General features: G+C 45.1%; 1 protein-coding gene across 1 annotated transcript in view; it reads left to right on the top strand.

Annotated features, from left to right (window-relative positions):
* The window catches only part of ATP10D (ATPase phospholipid transporting 10D (putative)), a 52,442-nt gene that overhangs the window by 26,742 nt on the left and 4,953 nt on the right, over window positions 1-20,747 (top strand). Inside the window, exons 12-20 of the mRNA XM_056855089.1 lie at window positions 1,278-1,372; window positions 3,596-3,722; window positions 6,392-6,690; window positions 9,447-9,633; window positions 11,681-11,757; window positions 13,894-14,019; window positions 17,880-18,080; window positions 19,324-19,404; window positions 20,038-20,142. Of these exons, the coding sequence (XP_056711067.1) occupies window positions 1,278-1,372; window positions 3,596-3,722; window positions 6,392-6,690; window positions 9,447-9,633; window positions 11,681-11,757; window positions 13,894-14,019; window positions 17,880-18,080; window positions 19,324-19,404; window positions 20,038-20,142 (1,298 nt within the window). The remainder of the gene's footprint in view (window positions 1-1,277; window positions 1,373-3,595; window positions 3,723-6,391; window positions 6,691-9,446; window positions 9,634-11,680; window positions 11,758-13,893; window positions 14,020-17,879; window positions 18,081-19,323; window positions 19,405-20,037; window positions 20,143-20,747) is intronic.

Genomic DNA, 20,747 nt, shown 5'->3' with positions numbered 1-20,747 from the left:
AGCAGGTTGATAGGATATCCAAAATCCAAACGGCAAAACTTCCTGTAATTATTAACAATGGGGTGGGTATAGAACACCCTCACACAGTTTTCATTATTTCATTGGCACTTATATGAGTGAACTCTGACAGACTGAGCCCCATAGGCCCCGTCTGTTGTCTGCCACCTCCTTCTTGAACACATGAAGCTGCCTTCTACTGAATCAGACCCTTGGTCCATCAAAGTCAGTATTGTCTACTCAGACCAGCAGTGGTTCTTCAGGGTCTCCGGCAGAGGTCTTTCACATCACCTACTTGCCTGGTCCCTTTAACTGGAGATGCTGGGGATCGAACCTGGGACCGCCACCTCTTTCTTGAACACATGAACACATGAAACTGCCTTATACTGACTCAGTCCAAGCTGCCTTCTACTGAATCAGACCCTTGGTCCATCAAAGTCAGTATTGTCTACTCAGACCAGCAGCGGCTCTCCAGGGTCTCAGGTAGAGGTCTTTCACATCATCTACTTGCCTAGCCCCTTAACTGGAGATGCCAGGGATTGAACCTGGGACTTGCTGCATGCAAATCAGATGCTCTACCAATTAGCCACAGCCCCTCCCCTCTTTATACTTGTAGTTAAGCTACAAAGTCTCTGCCACCCATAATCAGACAGGGGACATCTTTTTTTCTGCTGCAGCAATAAGGTTGAAGGAAGTCCCTCCCTAAGGGAGGTTTGTCTTCCTCATTCTATGTGAGCTTTTTGTTAAATCAGTTTCATTGCAGAGGCTTTTGGAATTAGTGGGTTATTGTTTTGTTTCTGGTTTGGGGTCTAAATGTTGCATTTTTTTCCTACTCTCTGCTATTTAGATTGTCAACTGTTTCTGGTTCTCTGACTTTATCATTGTTCTTCATTTAGGCAAGCCACTTTGTGGTCTCAATGTGGTCAAAAAGCAGGAAACGTTATTAAAGAAAATACAGCTTAAATAATAACCAGTAAAACCTGACAGCTGAAGCAGTAACCGTGCTTTCTCTTGAAAAGCCTCTGCCAGTCTTTGCCTTGATCTTCTCCATATCCATCTCTTGAGAGGGCCCAAAGCATATTGTATCAGTTGACAATGTTCAGCGCAAGTATTTTTGTTTTAAATTAGAAATGTGCTTAAATGTTATCTTCTAAGCCCATTGACTGGGGGATTTAGACGGGTTAACTCTGTTTAGGATGATGGTTTGCAAAGGCTATTAATGTGATTGGTGTATTACATATGTATTTGCTTATTCATTTAATCTTCAGGTGTTAGTAAAGTAGATGCGCGAAATCAGAAAATTAAGGAAAGAACTCAGAGACACTTAGATGAATATGCCAGAAAAGGACTGCGCACTCTCTGTATAGCTTCAAAGGTAAGATAATAGTAGAAAGCTGAGAAAACAATTGTTTTACTCTTGTCGGGATAAAGTGGTTAGGCAGTATTAAGTATTAAGTATTAATATAAAGTATTAGGCAGGTGACTTCCCCCCAAGCTTTAAATATAATTCTGAGACAGTGATGAGCAACCACGGCACAATCTCTGTGGTAGTACCCCGGTCTGGAGGCACAGAGGTGCAGTTCTTATCTAGAGAATACATAGAGAATCCATTCACTTTAGTGAGGGGACTTTTCTACATATACCACCTGGATGTGACCTCCTCCCCATGCGGAAACTTTGTACACACAAGAGTTATTTATACATGTTGGGGCTCCAATGTTATGCACACATACCTCATTGAACATAGTGGAACTAACTTACTGAGTAGGCATGCATTAGGTTGTGTTGTGTGGTAAGTATCCTGCATGCCCAAGCAGAACTCTTAGAAAGTATCTTTAGAATTTATTTTATTTTTTGCACGCTCTTTCCTTTGTAGATTGGCCTATTTTACTTTTAGAATTTTGGCAGGTTGCATTGAGGGATAACAGATAATGTGGCCTGCTTCTTTCCCAAAATTCGACTCCCTGAGTAGTATTAATATTGCTGTTTTGTAACAGAAAAATAGTTACTGAGTGAAGCCTTTTTAAAAGAATCCTTTTTGTGTTATTATCGTTTCCTTGACTTGCATTGTTAACCATGCAGGCCTTCTTTTAGACTTGACGGTACCTTTCCTAACCTGGGGAGTACATTCTAGCTGCCCTTCAATTAGTGGGGTTTTAAATAGCTTCCAAGTATCTTCTTGGGATTTGAATCTATTGTGTTTCCCTTTCAGCTTCCTTCTAACTAGTCCCCTCATTTTTGAAAAGCTCCCTCTTGTGAAATCAAATGTTACTGTTTTGGACTTCAGGTGTAACTCTCCTTTGATGTGAATGCTGAATTTTATAGCATTGTGGTTACTGTTTCCAATAGGTGCAACAGCCTCTACATCTCTCTCACCAGGTCTAGAGCCCCGCTCAGATTAAGTCACTACCCCTCTCGTTGGCTCTGTGACCAACTATTCCGGTGCACAGTAATTTATGATATCTAGGAATTTCATTTCTGCAGCATGACTCAAGCACATGTTTGCCCAGTCAGTTTGAGGGTAGTTGAAGTCTCCCAGTATCATGACATGATGTGCTTTAGCCACCTCCCTTATTTCCTTTTTCATCTCGAGATTAGCCTCAAGGGTTTAATTAGATAGGTGATCGTATTCCCCCACTTTTAAGTAACCCTTAGGGCTCAGCATTTCCACCCATGTCGCTTCTGTTGGGGAGTTCATTCCCCTAATGTTTTCTAACTTATTTGACTGTATGCTCTCTTTGATATGCAATGCATCATTCCCCCCATCACACCCTTTCCTTTCCTGCCTATAGAGCTTATACCCCAGTGTGACTGTATCCCATTGATTGCTCTGATCCACCATGAAATACCCACTGTATCTCAGTTGTCATTGTGCATGAAGCATTCCCCTATTCTGGCTGGAGGTTGCAGCGTTGGCATATAATTCTTGAGATTTCCAGTTGTTTTTCTTTTCTTTCTAAAAATATTTATTATTTTTAAGACAATTATAACATACATACAACATACATTCCTCGTATAAAGTCAGTACTCCATATCTACAATAAGTTCCTCATCAGAAACCAAGTAGGAGTGGAACTAATTCATTCTATATCATCTAATACTGATCTTTAAATCTACGCAAACAAATGTTTAGTGAAGCAAAAATTTAAACATTCTCCAACCTACATGCAATCTGTGTACTATTGAGCTTATTTAATATTATATTGTTTTAATATATTAATACCCATTACTGAGCCTGACAGTCAATATATCTAAACTGTAAATAAAACCTTATATTTCTTATTACCAAATCTGGTATCATACATATGTCAATATATAACAGCTAATATAATCAGCATAATATCTTGTGGTACTTAAAATGTGTGTGTGTGTTAGTTAATAATAGTTTTTCCAGTTGTTTCTCTAACTCCCATAATTCTGGAGAAAATAACAGTATTAATCCTGACTGATTACAGATAGCATTTATTTTTAACATCAGTACATTTAAACCCCTTATACGGTATTGGATCGATTGATTGATGAGACTCATTGGTTTGTGGTTTTCCAGACATTTTAATTTGTAGTGTTTTGACAAGTCCATATGTTTACGATTCTGCAGGTAATGAGCGACTTTGAGTACGAGGAATGGTTAAAGGAGCATTTTATAGCTGAGAGTGATATAGATAGCAGGGAAGAACTGCTCCTTGAGTCTGCCTTGAGGCTTGAGAACAATTTAACTTTGCTTGGTGAGTTGGAAAACAATGTTTTCTACTAGGTACTTAAAATATAGACTTGGATCTAATCAATGTGAGAACCACTGTGGTGTAGTGGTTGAGAGCGGTGGTTTGGGGGGGTGGATTCTAATCTAGAAAACCCGGTGTGATTCCCCGTTCTTCCTCATGAGCAGCGGACACTAATCTGGTGAACTGGGTTGATTTCCCCACTCCTACACATGAAGCTTGCTGGGTGACCTTGGGCTAGTCACAGCTCTCTTAGAGCTCTCTCAGCCTCGCCTACCTCACAGGGTGACTGTTGTGGGGAGGGGAAGCTGCTTTGATTCTTCCTTAAGTGGTAGAGAAAGCCAGCATATAAAAACCAACTCTTCTTACATCAGTCATGTCATAGGTCTGATTCAAGATTTGTTTTTGACAGCTACTGTTTTTTTTTTGATGGAAGAAGGAGCAAAATCTTTCTGAAAATGAAGAGTTCACAGTTCACTCAGTCTTGGCCAATTCCCTTCCATATTGCCATTCCTTCCCTATATGGTTTTTCTCTATGGAAATACTATAATTCCCAGCATGGCCTTCTTGGTGGTCAAAGAGAACTCCTTCCTTTTCACCAGTGGAATAGCTATATATAATATATAGAATTCATATAATACTACTTTAATAAAGGAAGCCACACCCTTCAATTTGCAAGATCTGAGCAAGGCTGTCAAAGATAGGACATTTTGGAGGACTTTCATTCATAGGGTCGCCATGAGTCAGAAGTGACTTGACGGCACTTAACACACACACACATTATATGTGGATGTGTATAAAAATAGATTATATGGGGTCTCAGGCTACATATTCAGGAGTGAGCGTGGTGTAGTGGTTAAGAGCGGCAGACTCTGATCTGGAGAACTGGGTTCGATTCCCCACTTCCCCACACGAAGCCTGCTGGGTGCCCTTGGGCCAGTCACAGTTCTCTCAGAACTCTCTCAACCCGTGCGGAGGCAGGCAGTGGCAAACCACCTCCGGATATCTCTTGCCTTGAAAACCTTATGGGGTTGCCATAAATCAGCTGTGACTTGACAGCACTTTCCACTGCCACACTGCTTCAAAACGACAAGAGGGAAGCTGAGAGCTCAACTCAAGCAAGAGCTCAGCACCCACGCTTCAGAGGTGGAGAGCTGTAAACAGACTGGGGCCCTCCAGCGTGCCTCTCATGGGATCACTGCAAACTGGGTCTCCTTTTTTCTAACTTTCCCCCAGCCTGGGGTGGAGGAAAGTGACAAGAAAGCAGTAATGGAGACAAATCAGAAAGAAGAAGAAGAGTTGGTTTTTGTATGCCAATTTTCTCTACCTTTTTTTTTTTTAAGGAGAATCAAACCGGCTTACAATCGCCTTCCCTTCCCCTCCCCACAACAGACACCTTGTGAGGTAGGTGGGGCTGAGAGAGAACTGTGACTAGCCCAAGGTCACCCAGCAGGCTTCATGAGTAGGAGTGGGGAAACCAACCCGGTTCTCCAGATTAGAGTCCGCCGCACTTAACTGCTTCACCACGTTGGCTCTGAGTGAGGGGAAAGTGAGGGAGTTTTCCTCTCTGTGGCATCCCCCTTTGATCTGGCTCTGTGTTCTAGACTCACTTTTGAAATACAGTCAGAAAGCCAGCTAGGCCAGACCATCCCATCAAACAACAGGTTATTCTGCTTACTGATGTACACTAGGTTACCCCCCCCCACCTTCTCCAGGAAGAAAAGGTGGAGGGGAACACTTTGATCTGCTGGCCGGCCATTCTGCATTCCCCCCTTTAAAGTGACCTGCCAGTAAAACAGGTTGCAAACATACAGGGTTCTGTATGTTCCCGTGACTTGGACCCAGAATCCCTCATACTGACAAACAGCCACTCACAGAAACAGCTTGACTGAGCTAAACGAAGTGAGCTTCTTCCGAGTTTTGAAATCCCACGATGGCCCAACAGTGTCCCATTTCAGGGTGCCGGTTGGTGATGAACCATTTGAACACATGAAGCTGCCCTATAATGAATCAGACCCTTGGTCCATCAAAGTCAGTACTGTCTACTCAGACCAGTAGCAGCTCTCCAGGGTTGCCGTGGAAGGGGCCGTGGCTCAGTGGTAGAGCGTCTGCTTGGCATGCAGAAGGTCCTAGGTTCAATCCCCGGCAACATGAACTCGCCCCACAGAAGTCTGGCCCAATTTGTCCATCTGTTTCCTTTCCGAGAAGAGACTGACTGAATCACAGAGACGATAAACGTTCCATGTACTCTTGCAGTTGCCGTGATTTCAGCTGGACCCGTGACAGCAGTGCCTCGACAAATCAGACCAAGATTCAACAAATGTATTTTCAGATACGGCACCATCAGCCCTGATGCTTATGTCCCCCGGCCCCCCGACTTCTTTTCTCAAGCTGTTCGTGAAAAAATTTTCAAATGCAAAATCTGTCCTAAGTGTAAAAAGCCTCATAGTAGGCAGAGGAACTGCTTAATCTATTTTGTCTAGAAGTTTCAGAAACCTTAGGAAATGGGGCCGCTGGCATGGTTTTGGACCCTGACCTGAGACTTCAAAGTTTGCCATATTTTGCTTAGGAGAAACATGAATTAATGTCAGTGTCGCCCACAGCTAGCATTTTAGTGTGTTTGCTTTTTTCCCCCCTCTTAATGTTTCACGTCATCTATGTGATTGATGTCATAGGGGCCACTGGTATTGAAGATCGCTTGCAAGAGGGTGTTCCAGATACTATAGCCTCACTCAGAAGAGCTGGGATTACCATCTGGATGCTGACGGGTGATAAACATGAGACTGCTGTCAACATAGCCCATGCCTGTAGACTGCTGGAACCAGATGACGAGCTCTTCACTCTCAAGTCTACTAGTCAGGTGAAAATGATCGTGCAGCTGTCTCTTTTCTTCTGTCAATTCCAGGGCACTGCTGCAGCGCAGTCCTCTTATTTAAGTATTTCTATCCCACGTTTCTCTCCAAAGGAGCCCAGAGTGGCTAACACAAGCAACAAAAAATATATATAAATAAGCACATCAAACAGACGGCAAGAACAACACACCTTGGACTGGTTGGGACTCCATACCAGTTCATCCAAGGGACACTGACTGCAAGCCACAAGCTTAACAGCCGGAGGGCCAAGAACAGTATGGGAGAAGGCAACGGGGATGGTTTATGCTTGTCACCTCACAGACCCGGGCAGCCACTAGGTGGGTCCAGGAGAGCCCCCAGAAACTCCCCTCCCCACCATTGTTTACTAGCGCACTAACAACTCCACAGGTAGATGGTACATTCATTCATGAGTTCATACACAAGTTCAGAACAATGGACATACACCCCCTCCCAGGGCTGAATGGGGGCATAGGACTCTTATCACGCTACCCAAGCTCATTTTCTGCCCCCAAGTATTTTGCTTCCGCTCTAATGGACAGTGGAATCGGCCACCTAGGGAGGTGGTGAGCTCCCCATCACTGGCAGTCTAAGCAGAGGCTGGACATGCACTTGTCAGGGATGCTGTAGGCTGATCCTGCATTGAATAGGGGGTTGGACTAGATGGCCTTCCAACTCCATGATTCTGTTATTCTAATCAAGCTGATTACAATGTGCGTTGTACCTCTGCATCCTGAGTTCCTTCTTTACAAAACCCCTCCCACCATCTGACTGGGGTATAGCGATTTAGAGATCTCCATTCCTACCCATGTCTGATGAAGGGAGCTTTGGCTCTCGAAAGTTTCTACCCTGAAAATCTTGTTGATCTCTTAAGGCGCTACCAGAATCGAATCTAACTGTTCTACTGCAGCCCAACACGGCTGCCCTCCGAAACTGTCTCCATTTTAGTCGGCACTTATAAAATGCCTTTGAAAAGAAAGACAGCAAATTATGTCAGCCGTACAGATGAGAAGGCTTTTGTCTTGGAAATTGGAACAAATGTCATTTCTGTAAGTTGCTCTTTGTCGTATCTTCCCCCAGCCCAGCTTGATTAGCGCTAATGTGCTGAGAATTATCTCATTAAAATGGCATTACGTAGAGCATTCCAGAAAATTAATCTACTTATGCCTTTCTGATGGAGAAAAATCTTATTCCCCCCCCTTTCTCTCTTTGAAACTATTCAGCCCTTCAGTAAAGAAAACAGTGTTCAAAAAGGATGCCTGTTCCTTTTCATGCGACTGTTATGCCCTCTGGTGGAAATACTAATATTACGTGATTCTACTTCAAATTTGTTTTTGGAGATGCTGTTTCATAGAAGACTTCTGCTTCTTTGCTAAACCATGCCATAGCTGTTAAGGCGACTTCAAAAAGCAGAGACGAAAGCAGCGAGATAGAGAGAGAAAGAGATGTTATTATAAGTTACTAGGGAAAATAATTTTGCAGATACTGGAGATGATAAATGCAGGTTTCCCAAATGTGTTACTGATTAATTTAGAGCAGTGGTTCCCAAACTTTTTGGGCCACCGCCCCCTTGGTTCCACAGACTCAACCCCAGTGCCCCCTACCCTATCGTATAAAAAGCATTATTCAAAATAGGGGTTTGCATGACTCACTAAAGAAGATAATAACAATAAAATTTCAACACAGTAATAATTAATTGCACATCTATTCAAAATCAAATTAAAACCTTTTAGTTGAAATTTATTCAACAAAACTGATGAACTTGATCCAGTGGTACCGGCTCTTCAAAGTCTGGAAAAATATTCTGCTAGTTTCCACCAAATTTGCCAGCATGGTGCCACAGCTTGATCTATTGTAAATTAGTGAACAACACAGTTGAAGGGGCCCACCTCTAACGCCCCCCCTGCTGCCCCCTTGCCTCTTAGTGCCCCCCTAGGTAATCCCACCGCCCCCCAAGGGGTAGTACTGCCCACTTTGGGAACCACTGATTTAGAGTAACTCATTCAAAAGATCATCTATCATGTAATGCGTCTTTTTCTTTCTACTTCAGTAGTGAAACATGGATACTGTACATTACTGTGAAACTAGACTACTACTGGTAGTAATCTACCACCACCACCACCACCACCCCTGGCTTGGTAAATTCCCTGAAGAGTCAGTTGAGCTTCTGGCAAATAAACTCCCATTAGGAGAAGATTCTCAGCTTACGCTCCAGACTGCCAAGTTCTGCTCTGTTGCTATTAAAATATGCAGAACTTTATTAGAGAATCGTTAAAATATTTTACAATTTTATCGATTTTAAGATGATAATTTTAATCGGGTTGTTTTTATTGATCTTACACCTTTATTTGTATGGGCTGTCTGTGATTCTGCGGTTCAAAACTATTGAGTCTGGAAATTTTGATGTGTTGGCATGTGATTGGTCAGTTGACCGTATTAATAAATTTGATTTGATTTGATACCACCACACTACTACTGTTGTAGGTGACTGGAGAAGGCAATGGCCAACCACCCCGTAAGCAGAATCTGCCTAGTAATCGTCAGGATATGTGACGCCACCCCAGGGGTCAGTAATGACCCAATGCTTACATGTGGAACTACCTTTACCTTTTTAATGTTCAACCAATTTTTTGGGTCATGCTCACTCCTTCAGCCTCAGATCAGCATCTGCTGACGCTGGGCCATCTTTTGCCCTGGCTAGGACCAAGAACCAAGATAAAACAGTTATTTCACTTTTCCCATCCAGGAAGACTGTGAACTGCTGATAAACAATATCTTAGAGAAAATGAGGATCAGTCTCCGTCCCAAAGGAAGCCGCATTATGAGAGCCTGGAGAGCTTCAGGGGCCCACATCTCCCAGGTCAGCGCCGGCCTGATTATAGATGGGCCCACCTTAGCCTTCGCTTTGCACGAGACCGTGCAGAGCAGGTTCCTGCAGCTCACAGCACGGGTGCGGGCTGTCATCTGCTGCAGAGCAACGCCCCTGCAGAAGAGCCAGTTGGTGAAGCTGGTGAGGAAGGAGCTCAAGGTGATGACCCTGGCTGTAGGTGAGTTGCCTGTCTTGTAGGGGTGCAGAGGTGCTGTGCTTTGAAAACGGGGCAGCTTATTTGAAAGTAGTCTGAGGGCACTTGGGTTAACTGTGAGTTGCTTAGGTAGCTAATAAGTAGCAATGCTAGTAATAATGATGACGATCGTCCCAGTTCACGCAGGTTATGAGTGCTTTGATGTGCATCTACTTGGCATTGCCTATGTGGGTTGCCTTCCTCAACTGAAGTGAATGGAGAAGTTGGCTCATACAGAACCTTCCTGTGTATGTCAATGTATTCTGGTTTCTGGATCAGCACAGCCAGCAGTCCCAGGGCGATTTAATGAGCTACGGGGAACCAACATGAGAGGAATAATTTCCTCTTTCCAAACAGTCACGGAATTACTAAATGAGGAAAGGATCCAGCATGAATATCCGGTCCCCTACCCACTCAGCATATGCACTGCCAGTCTCAGGAACACCCGAGAATGGGGGAAGCTTTAAGAGCATGTACTCACAGCATCACTACAAACAGAAGAACTGGGAGCCACATTTTAGCTGTCCTGGAGGGGAGAAGAAACCCCACCGACCAGAAACAATCACAACTGGTCCTCCTTGAATTCCTCAAGGGGCTCTTTCTCTTGGCAATAGCAGGAATTCCTGCTAGCATACATATCCCATCCCTACACATTCTCGCCCCCCTTGGCCTAGAGTAGGCATTACCAGCAGCAGCAACACCAGAGAGCTGGACAAAAGTCTGTAGGAGCACACGTCTCAGGCCTGCCTAAACCACCAAGAGATTAGCGGATGTGAGGGTGATCTGGCTGCGACATCTGTCACCCCATTGATCGCCAGGGTTGATTCGGCTGATCTGGCTGGCTAGGTGGATGTCCCCTGCCTCCCTCACAGCTTCATGTGTGTCCCTCCCGATAGGAGTGTACCATTTTTCGGTCAAGGTTATACCAAGAGATTAACTACGTACCATGTGAAGCCCATGTGCCATTTTATAAGAGTTGCAAATTCTTTGTAATTATAAGCCACCTTAGAGATCAGTTGCTCAGGAAGTCTTTTTAATCAGATAAATGTCTTCCCGTTTTCCTGGAAAGAGGATCATAAGAGATTCGAAGTTCTCACAAATGATCTGAACAACCCCTAAGGAGTATTCATGAATCGGGCACAACAAAATGAAATAACTACTCACAAGGAATAAAATTAATAAAAAGAACATGGACAAAAAGCAGCAGCAACACCCACTCCCAGCCTGCCCAGCCCAGTTAACAATAGCAAAAGCTAAGCTTGGCGTTTGAGCCGACCAAAGCCAGCCACTTTCAAAACAGAAACTAAATACCAAACGAGCTAAATGTCTCAAAGAATATCTAAAACAGGAGAGAGAGGAAAAAACAGATACAACTAACTAAAACATTAAGTATTAAAACAAAACCCCTCAGAGCAGTAACTACACACGGCTGTAACGCCGCCCAGGAAGTAGAAAGAAGATCATAGGAAGCCAAAGTACCAATGACCTATTTTGCAGGCACATTCTAAGGACAGGCAAGATAGAAATTATACAGCACTGTTAGAAGTGAGCATCCCCTTACACCTGGAAGGTAGAAAGGCCCCATTTTGCTTGTAAAGCAGGAATGTAGAATTCATTTATTAGAATTTAAAATCTGTTTACCCCTGGAGAAAATGGAGGTGGAGCAGTACAATTTGGAGTAAGGAAATGTTGGGCAGGGACAACGGTTAAGCACCCCCTTCATTTGCCCCGTTTTTGCTTGAATTCAAGATGGCTTTTCTTTTAAGAGATATGACGGGAGTTTGATTTCATGTATCGAACATATTGTGTTCACATCGGTTGTGTCCTCAGTTTTTCATTAGGGACACATCCTACTGTTTCTGTGTTCTGGGCTGCCAAGTTACCACTCTGCAAAATGCAGAGGATGCTTGCAACCTCTGTCTCAATAAGCCTGAATGCTCTCATTCAACTTACAGTATACTTTTTAATATTGTCTGTTTACAATGCTCCAAAGCCTCTTTCATGTAATAATTTTTCCCCTCTTTCTGGGAAGGTGATGGTGCCAATGACGTCAGCATGATCCAAGTTGCTGATGTGGGAATTGGAATCTCTGGCCAAGAAGGCATGCAGGTAGGAAGGGCTGATGGAACCGTAAATAGAAGCAGTGTTGCTGATTGATCCATTTCAGTGGGGACCATGAAGCCCAATGTATAGTCCGTGGGATCGAAGGCTAAGTATCTGAAAGCTTGAAACTTCTGTATCCTGTGCCAAAACACCCCCAAGTTCACAGAAGTGCATTTTTTAAATTCCTCACTTCATCAGGGTACACGGAGGTTACCCTCTTTAACCTTCACAACAACCCTGTAATCTAGGCTAGGCTGAGAGAGTGTGACTGGTCCATGAAGAACCAATGAGCTTCATTCAAGCAGAGATTTGAATCCAGGTCTCCTGGCCTAAGTCACCAACTGTTAGCTATTCAGTTATAAGAGCCCTGGAGGCCATGTAATGTACAGCTCTGCATTATTTCATATATCTAATTCCAAAGGTGCAGGTCAAAAAAAATGCACACAGTGAGACCAGGTATGGAAAGTGAGATGATTCTACAAATTTGGGGAGCTCTCCAGATGTGCAGAAAAATCCCAAAATCCCAATTTAAAGGAGAGGTTAGAAAAACCAAAAATTGAGAAACTGTGTGTGCACAGGAACGCATATCACAAAAAATGCCAACCCAGATCTTGCAAGATCATGGAGAACGTCATGGGGTTGCCATACACACGTTGTTGTGTTTTTTAAATAAGCAGCAGCTGAGTTGAGAAAGCAGCAACTAGGATGGTGGGAACTGCAATGGGAGAGGATTGGGTTGATCAAAGGTTCCATGGGAGAGGGGTAAGCAAGAGGAAAGGGAGCCAGGGCTGGGAAGGTTGTGGGATTTTCCCTCCCCCGTGAATCTTTTCAAGTCCCCCTCTTGCTAGGCTCCAAATTCCTGAGAAATCAGACCATATATTAGAAGAATGTACCCTGAGATCAAATTTCCAGGGATTTGTAATGCTGCGAATAGCTTCATGAAACATCTTCACTAAACGGCCTCTGGATATTCTGTGTTTCCTTGGAAAGTAGATGTTGTCTTCAGGCACATTTTTTTCATTGACAGCAATTATTGGCTCATAGGAGCAGTGCTACGTGTGGACGGTAATTGCAAGGTTACAGCAATTTCCATAATCTCTGAGGCGCCAGAATGGCCAACGTTCCTGAGTACACATGCAATGTGTTACCATGGTTAAATGGTTGGATAACTCCCATGAATGGAAAAAGCAACCACTAATAATACTTAGAGGGTCTTAATTGGAAATTAATAGCTCAATCATCGATAAAGTAATTGATTGTTACAATTATTGTTAACTGAGAGAAATGTTGGAGGGAAAAACAGAGGGTGAAGAAGTGACAGAGATATAATGGAGAATGTGATGTTAAGGCAGAAGGATAGAGGGTGGGTTAACTGGTAATTACTTGTTTATTTACTGATCCAGAGGAGGGCAACAAAGATGGTGAGGGGTCTGGAGACCAAGTCCTATGAGGAAAGGTTGAAGGAGCTGGGTTTGTTTAGCCTGAAGAGAAGACTGAGAGGTGACATGATAACTATCTTCAAGTACTTGAAGGGCTGTCATATAGAGGAGGGTGCAGAGTGGTTTTCTGTTGTCCCAGAAGGTTGGACCAGAACCAACAGGTTGAAATTAAATCAAATGAGTTTCCATCTAGACATATGAATTACTTTTCTAAAAGAGCGGTTTCTCAGTGGAGCAGGCTTCCTCGGGAGGTGGTAAGCTCTCCTCCCCTGGAGGTTTTTAAGCAGAGGCTAGATGGCCATCTGTCAGCAATGCTGATTCTATGACCTTAGGCAGATCATGAGAGGGAGGGCATTTTGGCCATCTCCTGGGCATGGAGTAGGGGGTCATTGGGGGTGTGGGGGGAAGGTAGTTGTGAATTTCCTGCATTGTGCAGGGGGTTGGACTAGATGACCCTGGTGGTCCCTTCCAACTCTATGTTTCTCTGATCCAGTAATGAGTGAGGTTTGATGGCTAAGGAAAAAGAGGAGAAAGGGCAGAGCTAGAATGGGGTTCTTTTGGTGTGAGAAGTAGCCTGACAGAGGTTGGGTGAAATGAGAGAACTGCTTCAGGGCCAAATAAATGGTTGGAAATCTGGAAGAAGACTTCAGTGTCCAGCTGTTACTCAGTCGCTTTATCTCATTCCCTTTATCCTTCTTTTCAGGCAGTGATGGCCAGTGATTTTGCAATTTCTCAGTTCAAACACCTCAACAAACTGCTGCTTGTTCACGGTCACTGGTGTTACACTCGGCTGGCCAACATGGTCCTTTATTTTTTCTACAAGAATCTGGTATGTTGCTACCAGGAACGGTGTTTGCTACGGACCTGGGGAATCGACCTGAATGTTTGCAAGCAGGAGAGGACCAGCAGACTCAGCATCCAGACTCTGACAGCAGAAATTGCCTCTGCCCATCTGTCTTGGGTTGAGGATCACTGCTCCAGAGGCATTTAATAATCAATTTTAAAAGATCTGTGCCAAAAAACACAACTATCTGTCAGCATTAATAAGTAGCTGGAATAATTAGCTTCATTTATAGGAAACCTCAGCAACCAAAGGGATCTTTTCTGTAGTTTTTAGTTGGGGGGGGGGAGTATTTCTGAGAGGCTGGCCTTTCTAACCATTCTTTTAAAAGTTTAATCACAACATAGGGATTTATGTGGGAGCACCAGATAAAGTGGGGATTTGAACCCCGGTTTCAGTCCTGTCTCAACACTACAGTACACTGGCTCTCCACTGGTTCATGCGGAGTTGAGCAACCATCTGAAATTTGGGGGCTGGTAATACTGAGCATACAGTAGAGCTGGTGGCTTCAGCCAACACTTCTCCGCATAGGTTAGCTTGGAGCATATTATCAACCAGACATCCACCTTCAGTTCAGCTGAGCTCATAGTCATGGCTTCTCCAAATGACTTCTTTTTTTAAGTTAGTTGAATTAGCACCCTATATGCCAGGGGTAGGGAAACTTTTTTTTTTTTTTTTTGCCAAGGGCCATTTGGATATCTTGGACATCATTCGGGGGCCATACAAAATTTTTATATATATAAAAAACAAAAAGTAATCAGCAGTGCAATCTTATGCAGGTCTACTCTAAAACCTACTCAATTTCAGTCAGCGGGGCTTACTCATTGGAAAGTGTCAGTAGGTTTTTCCCTCAGATGTCTAGGATCTTAACCTATTGGCAGCCTACCCATTTTGGCCCAGAGAAACTATGAAGTACACTTTTTTTATTGAGAAATTTTACATGCTGCCTGGAACTTGACTTGGATGGCCCAGCCCAGCCTGATCTCATCAGATCTCAAAAGCTAAGCAAGGTCGGCCCTGGTTAGTACTTGGATAGGAGACCACCAAGGAATACCAGAGTCATTATGCCGAGAAAGGCAATGGCAACTCACCTCTGTTCATTTCTTGCCCGAGCCAGCAATGCCATGGATTGAACTTGGAAGGGTCCAGATTGGGGAGGGGCACAGAGTACACAGAGAGAGATGCTGCACATTTGGTAGTCCATCCTGTACCTGGGACCTTTGGCATGGCAAGCAGATGCTTTACCCCAGACCCACAGCCCCTCTCAAGCTCTACCCCTGACCCACAGCCCCTCTCAAGCAGATGCTCTACCCCAGACCCACAGCCCCTCTCAAGCAGATGCTCTACCCCTGAGCCACAGCCCCTCAAGCACATGCTCAAACTCTGATCCTCAGCTCCTCTCAAGCAGATGCTCTACCCCAGAGCCCAGCCCCTCTCAAGCAGATGCTCTAACTCTGATCCTCAGCCCCTCTCAAGCAGATGCTCTGCCCCTGCACCACAGCCCCTCTCAAGCAGATGCTCTAACTCTGATTCTCAGCCCCTCTCAAGCAGATGCTCTGCCCTTGCGCCACAGCCCCTCTCAAGCAGATGCTCTACCCCTGAGCCACAGCCCCTCTCAAGCAGATGCTATACCCCTGCGCCACAGCCCCTCTCAAGCAGATGCTCTACCCCAGAACCACAGCCCCTCTCAAGCAGATGCTCTAACTCTGATCCTCAGCCTCTCTCAAGCAGATGCTCTACCCCTGAGCCACAGCCCCTCTCAAGCAGATGCTCTAACTGATCCTCAACCCCTCTCAAGCAGATGCTCTAACTCTGATCCTCAGCCCCTCTCAAGCAGTTGCTTAACCCCAGAGCCACAGCCCCTCTCAAGCAGATGCTCTAACTCTGATCCTCAGCCCCTGCCAAGCAGATGCTCTACCCCTGAGCCACAGCCCCTCTCAAGCAAATGCTGTACCCCTGAGCCACACCCCCTGTCAAGTAGATGCTCTGCCACTGAGCCACAAACTCTGAAAAGCAGAATTCTCTGCCACTGACCCCCAGTTCGGGCGTACCAGCCGGGGGATCAAGCAGGGAGGGGCTGTGCAGGGGGCTCTTAACGGCCGTACGGGAAGCATGCACGCCAGCCAGCCGGGGGTTCAAGCGGGGAGGGGCCATGCAAGAGGCTCTTGGCCGCTGCGGGAAGTGCGCGCAAGCTGGGGGTTCAAGCGGGGAGGGGCTATGCAGGAGGCCCTTGGCAGCCACGCGGGAAGCGTATGCGCCAGCCAGCCGGGGGTTCAAGTGGGGAGGGGCCATGCAGGAGGCTCTTGGTGGCTGCGCGGGAAGCACGTGCCGGCCAGGGGTTCAAACAGGGAGGGGCCGTGCAGGGGGCTCTCGGCGGCTGCGCGGGAAGCGTGCACACCAGCCAGCTGGGGGTTCAAGGGGGGAGGGGCTGTGCAGGGGGCTCTTGGCCGCCACGTGGGGAGCGTGCACCGGCCCGGGGTTCAAGCGGGAAGGGTCTGTGCATTGGTGGCCGTGCGGGAAGCGCACGCCAGCTGGGGGTTCAAGGGGGGAGAGGCTGTGCAGGGAGCCCTTGGCAGCCACGCGGGAAGCGTGCGCACCAGCCAGTCGGGGGTTGGAGCGGGGAGGGGCTGTGCAGGGGCCCTTGGTGGCCATGTGGGAAGCGTTCGCGCTAGCCAGCCAGGGATTGAAGCAGGGAAGGGCTGGGCAGGGGGGCCTCTGCAGGCAGGCCGCGGACCGGATAAAATGATCCCGCGGGCCGTTTACGGCCCGTGGGCCAGAGGTTCCTCACCCCTGCTATATGCAATTGACTGCCCTGACCTGGATGGCCCAGGCTAGCCTGATCTCGTCAGATCTCAGAAGCTAAGCAGGTTAGTATTTGGATGGGAGACCACCAAGGAATACCAGGGTTGCTGTGCAGAGGAAGGCACTGGCAAACCACCTCTGTTAGTCTCTTGTCATGAAAACATAAAAAAAAGGGTCACCATAAGTCGGCTGCGACTTGACGGCACTTTACATACACAATTGACTATGACAATGGTTTTCTATTATAATCAGACATCTTGCCTGATCATTAATATCTATTGCCCTCCACTTAAAACTAAATCTCAAACTGAGACAGTCTGGACCAGACTGGAAATTTATATATGGCATCTGATAAGGACGAATCCAACAGCTAGGATTGGAGGGGATGACAGTGATCTATATCATAAATATAAGGTGTGTCCCCCTGAACTTGAGAATCCTGTCCTTCCATTCCCCAAGCTCTCAAAAGATTTAAAATCAAATTATGCCGGATATATGTTAATACAGCTGGTAAATCGCATTAAATTTTCCATCTTAAATGGGTCATATCCCAACGATCACCTGGCAGAATTTACCTATTGTTCGGGATCTAGGATGAGTTCTGCATTGTATTCTACCTGTAGTACTTATGTAGAAAGTTGGGATAAAGATGTAGTCAAATACATATTTCATTGTAAATAAATAATCGGTCATAGGGACTGGGTACTGAAAAATCAGTTAGCAACCCCTATTTTTATTTCTGACTTTTTTTTATGCTGCAGGTATTTGGCGGCGGGGGAGCAGGGTAAATGGGCTTTATCATATTTTGTATGTTTTTAATTTTTTTAATTATAAGCCTCCTTGAGCCACAAGGGAACAGCAGTGTATAAATATTTTTAGTCAATAAACAGCCCCTTGATTGCTGTTCTAAGGTTTGGTGGGGAGTCCATTTTTTTAATACTGGCATATTCAGAATGTGTTTCATCTTATAGGCTACTGTCTGCTTGGCCCTCTTTCCTTCCCCCCCCCCCCTCCAATTTATTGATTCTCCACTTTCATCTTAACAGGCATACGTAGCCGTCCTGTTCTGGTATCAGTTCTTCAATGGATTTTCAGGAATAGCCATGACTGACCACTGGAGTCTGATTTTTTTCAACCTTCTCTTCACATCAGTGCCACCCATCATGTACGGTGTTTTGGACAAAGATGTATCTGCAGAAGTCCTTCTCCACCTGCCGGAACTCTACAAGACCAGTCAGAGATCCGAGGTACTCTTTGGGGCCTGAAAGTTCAACTGACTCGCTTGTTGTTTTGTGGTCTGTCTCTCCTGAGCTGAACCTGACTTTTTTGCGCATAACTCCCTTGTTAAAATCCTCTGGCCAGGACATGGAAAAGAAAGGCAGTATTTCACTAGGCCTCCAGCCAATGAATGTAGGCGGCCTTAAGAGAGTAGCGTAAGTTATACATGAGGCAGGCAGCTGATTGATGTCATGTTATCACTGGCTTCCACGTGGACTTCTGTTGCTTATTTACGTTTCCTACAGAAGGAAGCCTTGACAGAGATGTGGGCCTCCTTGTACTGCTGCATGGTAGGGCAGATGTGCTGCAAAAGTCAGCCTGAAACTCTCCAGGAGGCCACCAGACTACAGACATTAAACAGGAAGGGAAACGGAGGTGAAACTATTTGGCCAAGAAGGGCACGGCGAGTGAGCATTAGAGGTGGGGGCTCCACATAGGACATAGATCACAGATTCTGAACCCTGTTGGTACCGTCTTTGGGTATAGATTTCACATTGTCTTGTGCGTGGTCCATGTGCAACTCTCAGCTGTGTGTAACACTGCCAGATCGATTCTTTGAAAATGGAATGGGCAAAGAAAATATCTTTTACTGAATCAGTTTCTCTTGGTAAGCAGGCAAGTGCAAGCTCTTTATGACTGGGAGAATTTCTTATTCTGATTTTGCAATTGAAAGTCTGCGTTTTTGTGTGCCCAACAACATGTTGCTGTTTAAAAAAAAAAAAAAACCAAAACCCCCCCCATGGTTTGTCTATTGGTATGCAGCAGACTTGCTCAAACAACCCATTCCTGAAAACGGGGGGGGGGGGAGCTCCTTCAGAGTCAACGTGACCCCGCACTGGTGTAGGTGCTACCTTATCACGGAATAAAGGGGCACCTACGCCGGCATCCAGGCACCCCCAGCGCCAGCGCAGCCACACCGTCAGGGCTTTCCCAGAAGGGAATGCCCATACCAGCATGGGAGGGGCATTCCCAGGGGTGTTCTGCCTCTACTGGTGCCACGGATCTGCCCCCCCCCCTTCAGGATTGCACTCAAAGTCTGAGGTCTAGGTCTTCTATAATGATTCTGTACAGGTCTTCTGAGTATGGCTCTTGGATGCTCAATTGGTGGAGCCTCAGCCATCAGAAGGTGTCGTTTTTAAAAAAATATATATATATTTGGATGTGTATCTTGCTGCAGCCAAGGGTGTGTTTTCTCTCATGTTTCTGTTTCAGCCCTATGTATCTTCGGCCTTCTTGATAAACCTGATAGATGCCTTTTACCAAAGCCTGTCTTGTTTTTTCATCACTTACAAAGTAAGTCCTGGGAAAGGGCATTCTAAACACTCGCCGTGGTCTCTGCTCTTCTGGCCTTCTTTTAAAATCAAACAGCTATTTTTGCCTACTTGCATCACTGTTAAAGTATTCACGAGAAGTGTTGTTAGAATTTTGAGTATGAAAAGCCAGTGTTTTGTGTTACTGTGCTTAATGGACCTTATTTTTAAAATATTAACAGTTAAAACTCATAAACATTTAAAAAGTGAGATGTTAGTAGGCTGTGTTAATAATAAACATGCAGTTAGAATGAAATCCATGTATTTGTAAATGTAGCTGTTGAACCAACATAGGTTGGTCTCTTGCATCGGGGAGGGCACCTTACAACGGAGGAAGATTCCACCATTAGTGGAATGCATTCAATCCCATATTTGTAGGTACTCCTGTTAGAAGTACAAAAAATGTAAAACTCTAAAACTGATAAAGCTAACGAGCATTAAAAACATTCCAGAAATATAAAATATTAGTACAACAGTAATAAGCTTGTTAGCTCTGAGCTTTAAATATCCTTCAAATATTAGTAAGGAGAAAAAGGCAGAAAGAGTGCTATATGGACCTTTGTGGGACTAGAGGCAAGAACTATAAAAGAACATATAAACCTTTGTTCCTTTGCAGACTTACGCTGGTTCTGATATAGACATCTTTTCCTTTGGGGGACCTCTAAACACCTCTATCTTCGTCATAATATTACTACACCTTGTGATTGAAAGTAAATCCTTGGTGAGTATGTTCTTCATTCATTCTAAGGCTTAATTCATACTGGGAGAACTTCACCATTTCTAACAGTAATGTGAGAATCAGACCTGGTTGTTCCCTTAATGCCAATTTAAGAAGTCTGGGCTGACTCCACCCCTCCCTCCCAGTTTCATAGGGTCCATTCTTCAACAGGTCCATTTGTGGGTAAAATCCGGTCAAGAGTAGACACTCAAGAGTAGACACAGCAGCGCGGATCATAAGCCTGTTAATACAGAAAGTGGCAAGAGGGCTGTGGGCAGGGATATGGGGAAGAGGGACACACCTTCTACAGCATCACCTCATTTCTGGTGAAAAACCAGAAGTTGCAAGCTCTCTAAGAACTGCTGAAAACTCTGTGGTAAAACTAGAGTTTCCAGTGATTCCTAGAGCTACTCTGTGTCACTTCCAGCTTTTTACTGGAAGTGACGTGAAGCTGCAGCTGGCACCAGGATTTTTCCCCCCACTGCCACTCTGAGTTGGCTGTGGGCAATGAGAGCAGGGGACAAAAGATTCCCCGCCCTGAACAGGGGCTTCGCAGCCCTGCTCATGAGCCGGGATGGAAGATGAATGCAATTAGTAGGGCCGTTTGT

The sequence above is a fragment of the Euleptes europaea genome, chromosome 9 (genome assembly GCF_029931775.1).
Source record: "Euleptes europaea isolate rEulEur1 chromosome 9, rEulEur1.hap1, whole genome shotgun sequence".
NCBI classification, from domain to species: Eukaryota; Metazoa; Chordata; class Lepidosauria; order Squamata; family Sphaerodactylidae; genus Euleptes; species Euleptes europaea.
The sequence above is the reverse complement of the archived record's forward strand: the minus strand, read 5'-3'. Positions and strand labels throughout refer to the sequence as shown.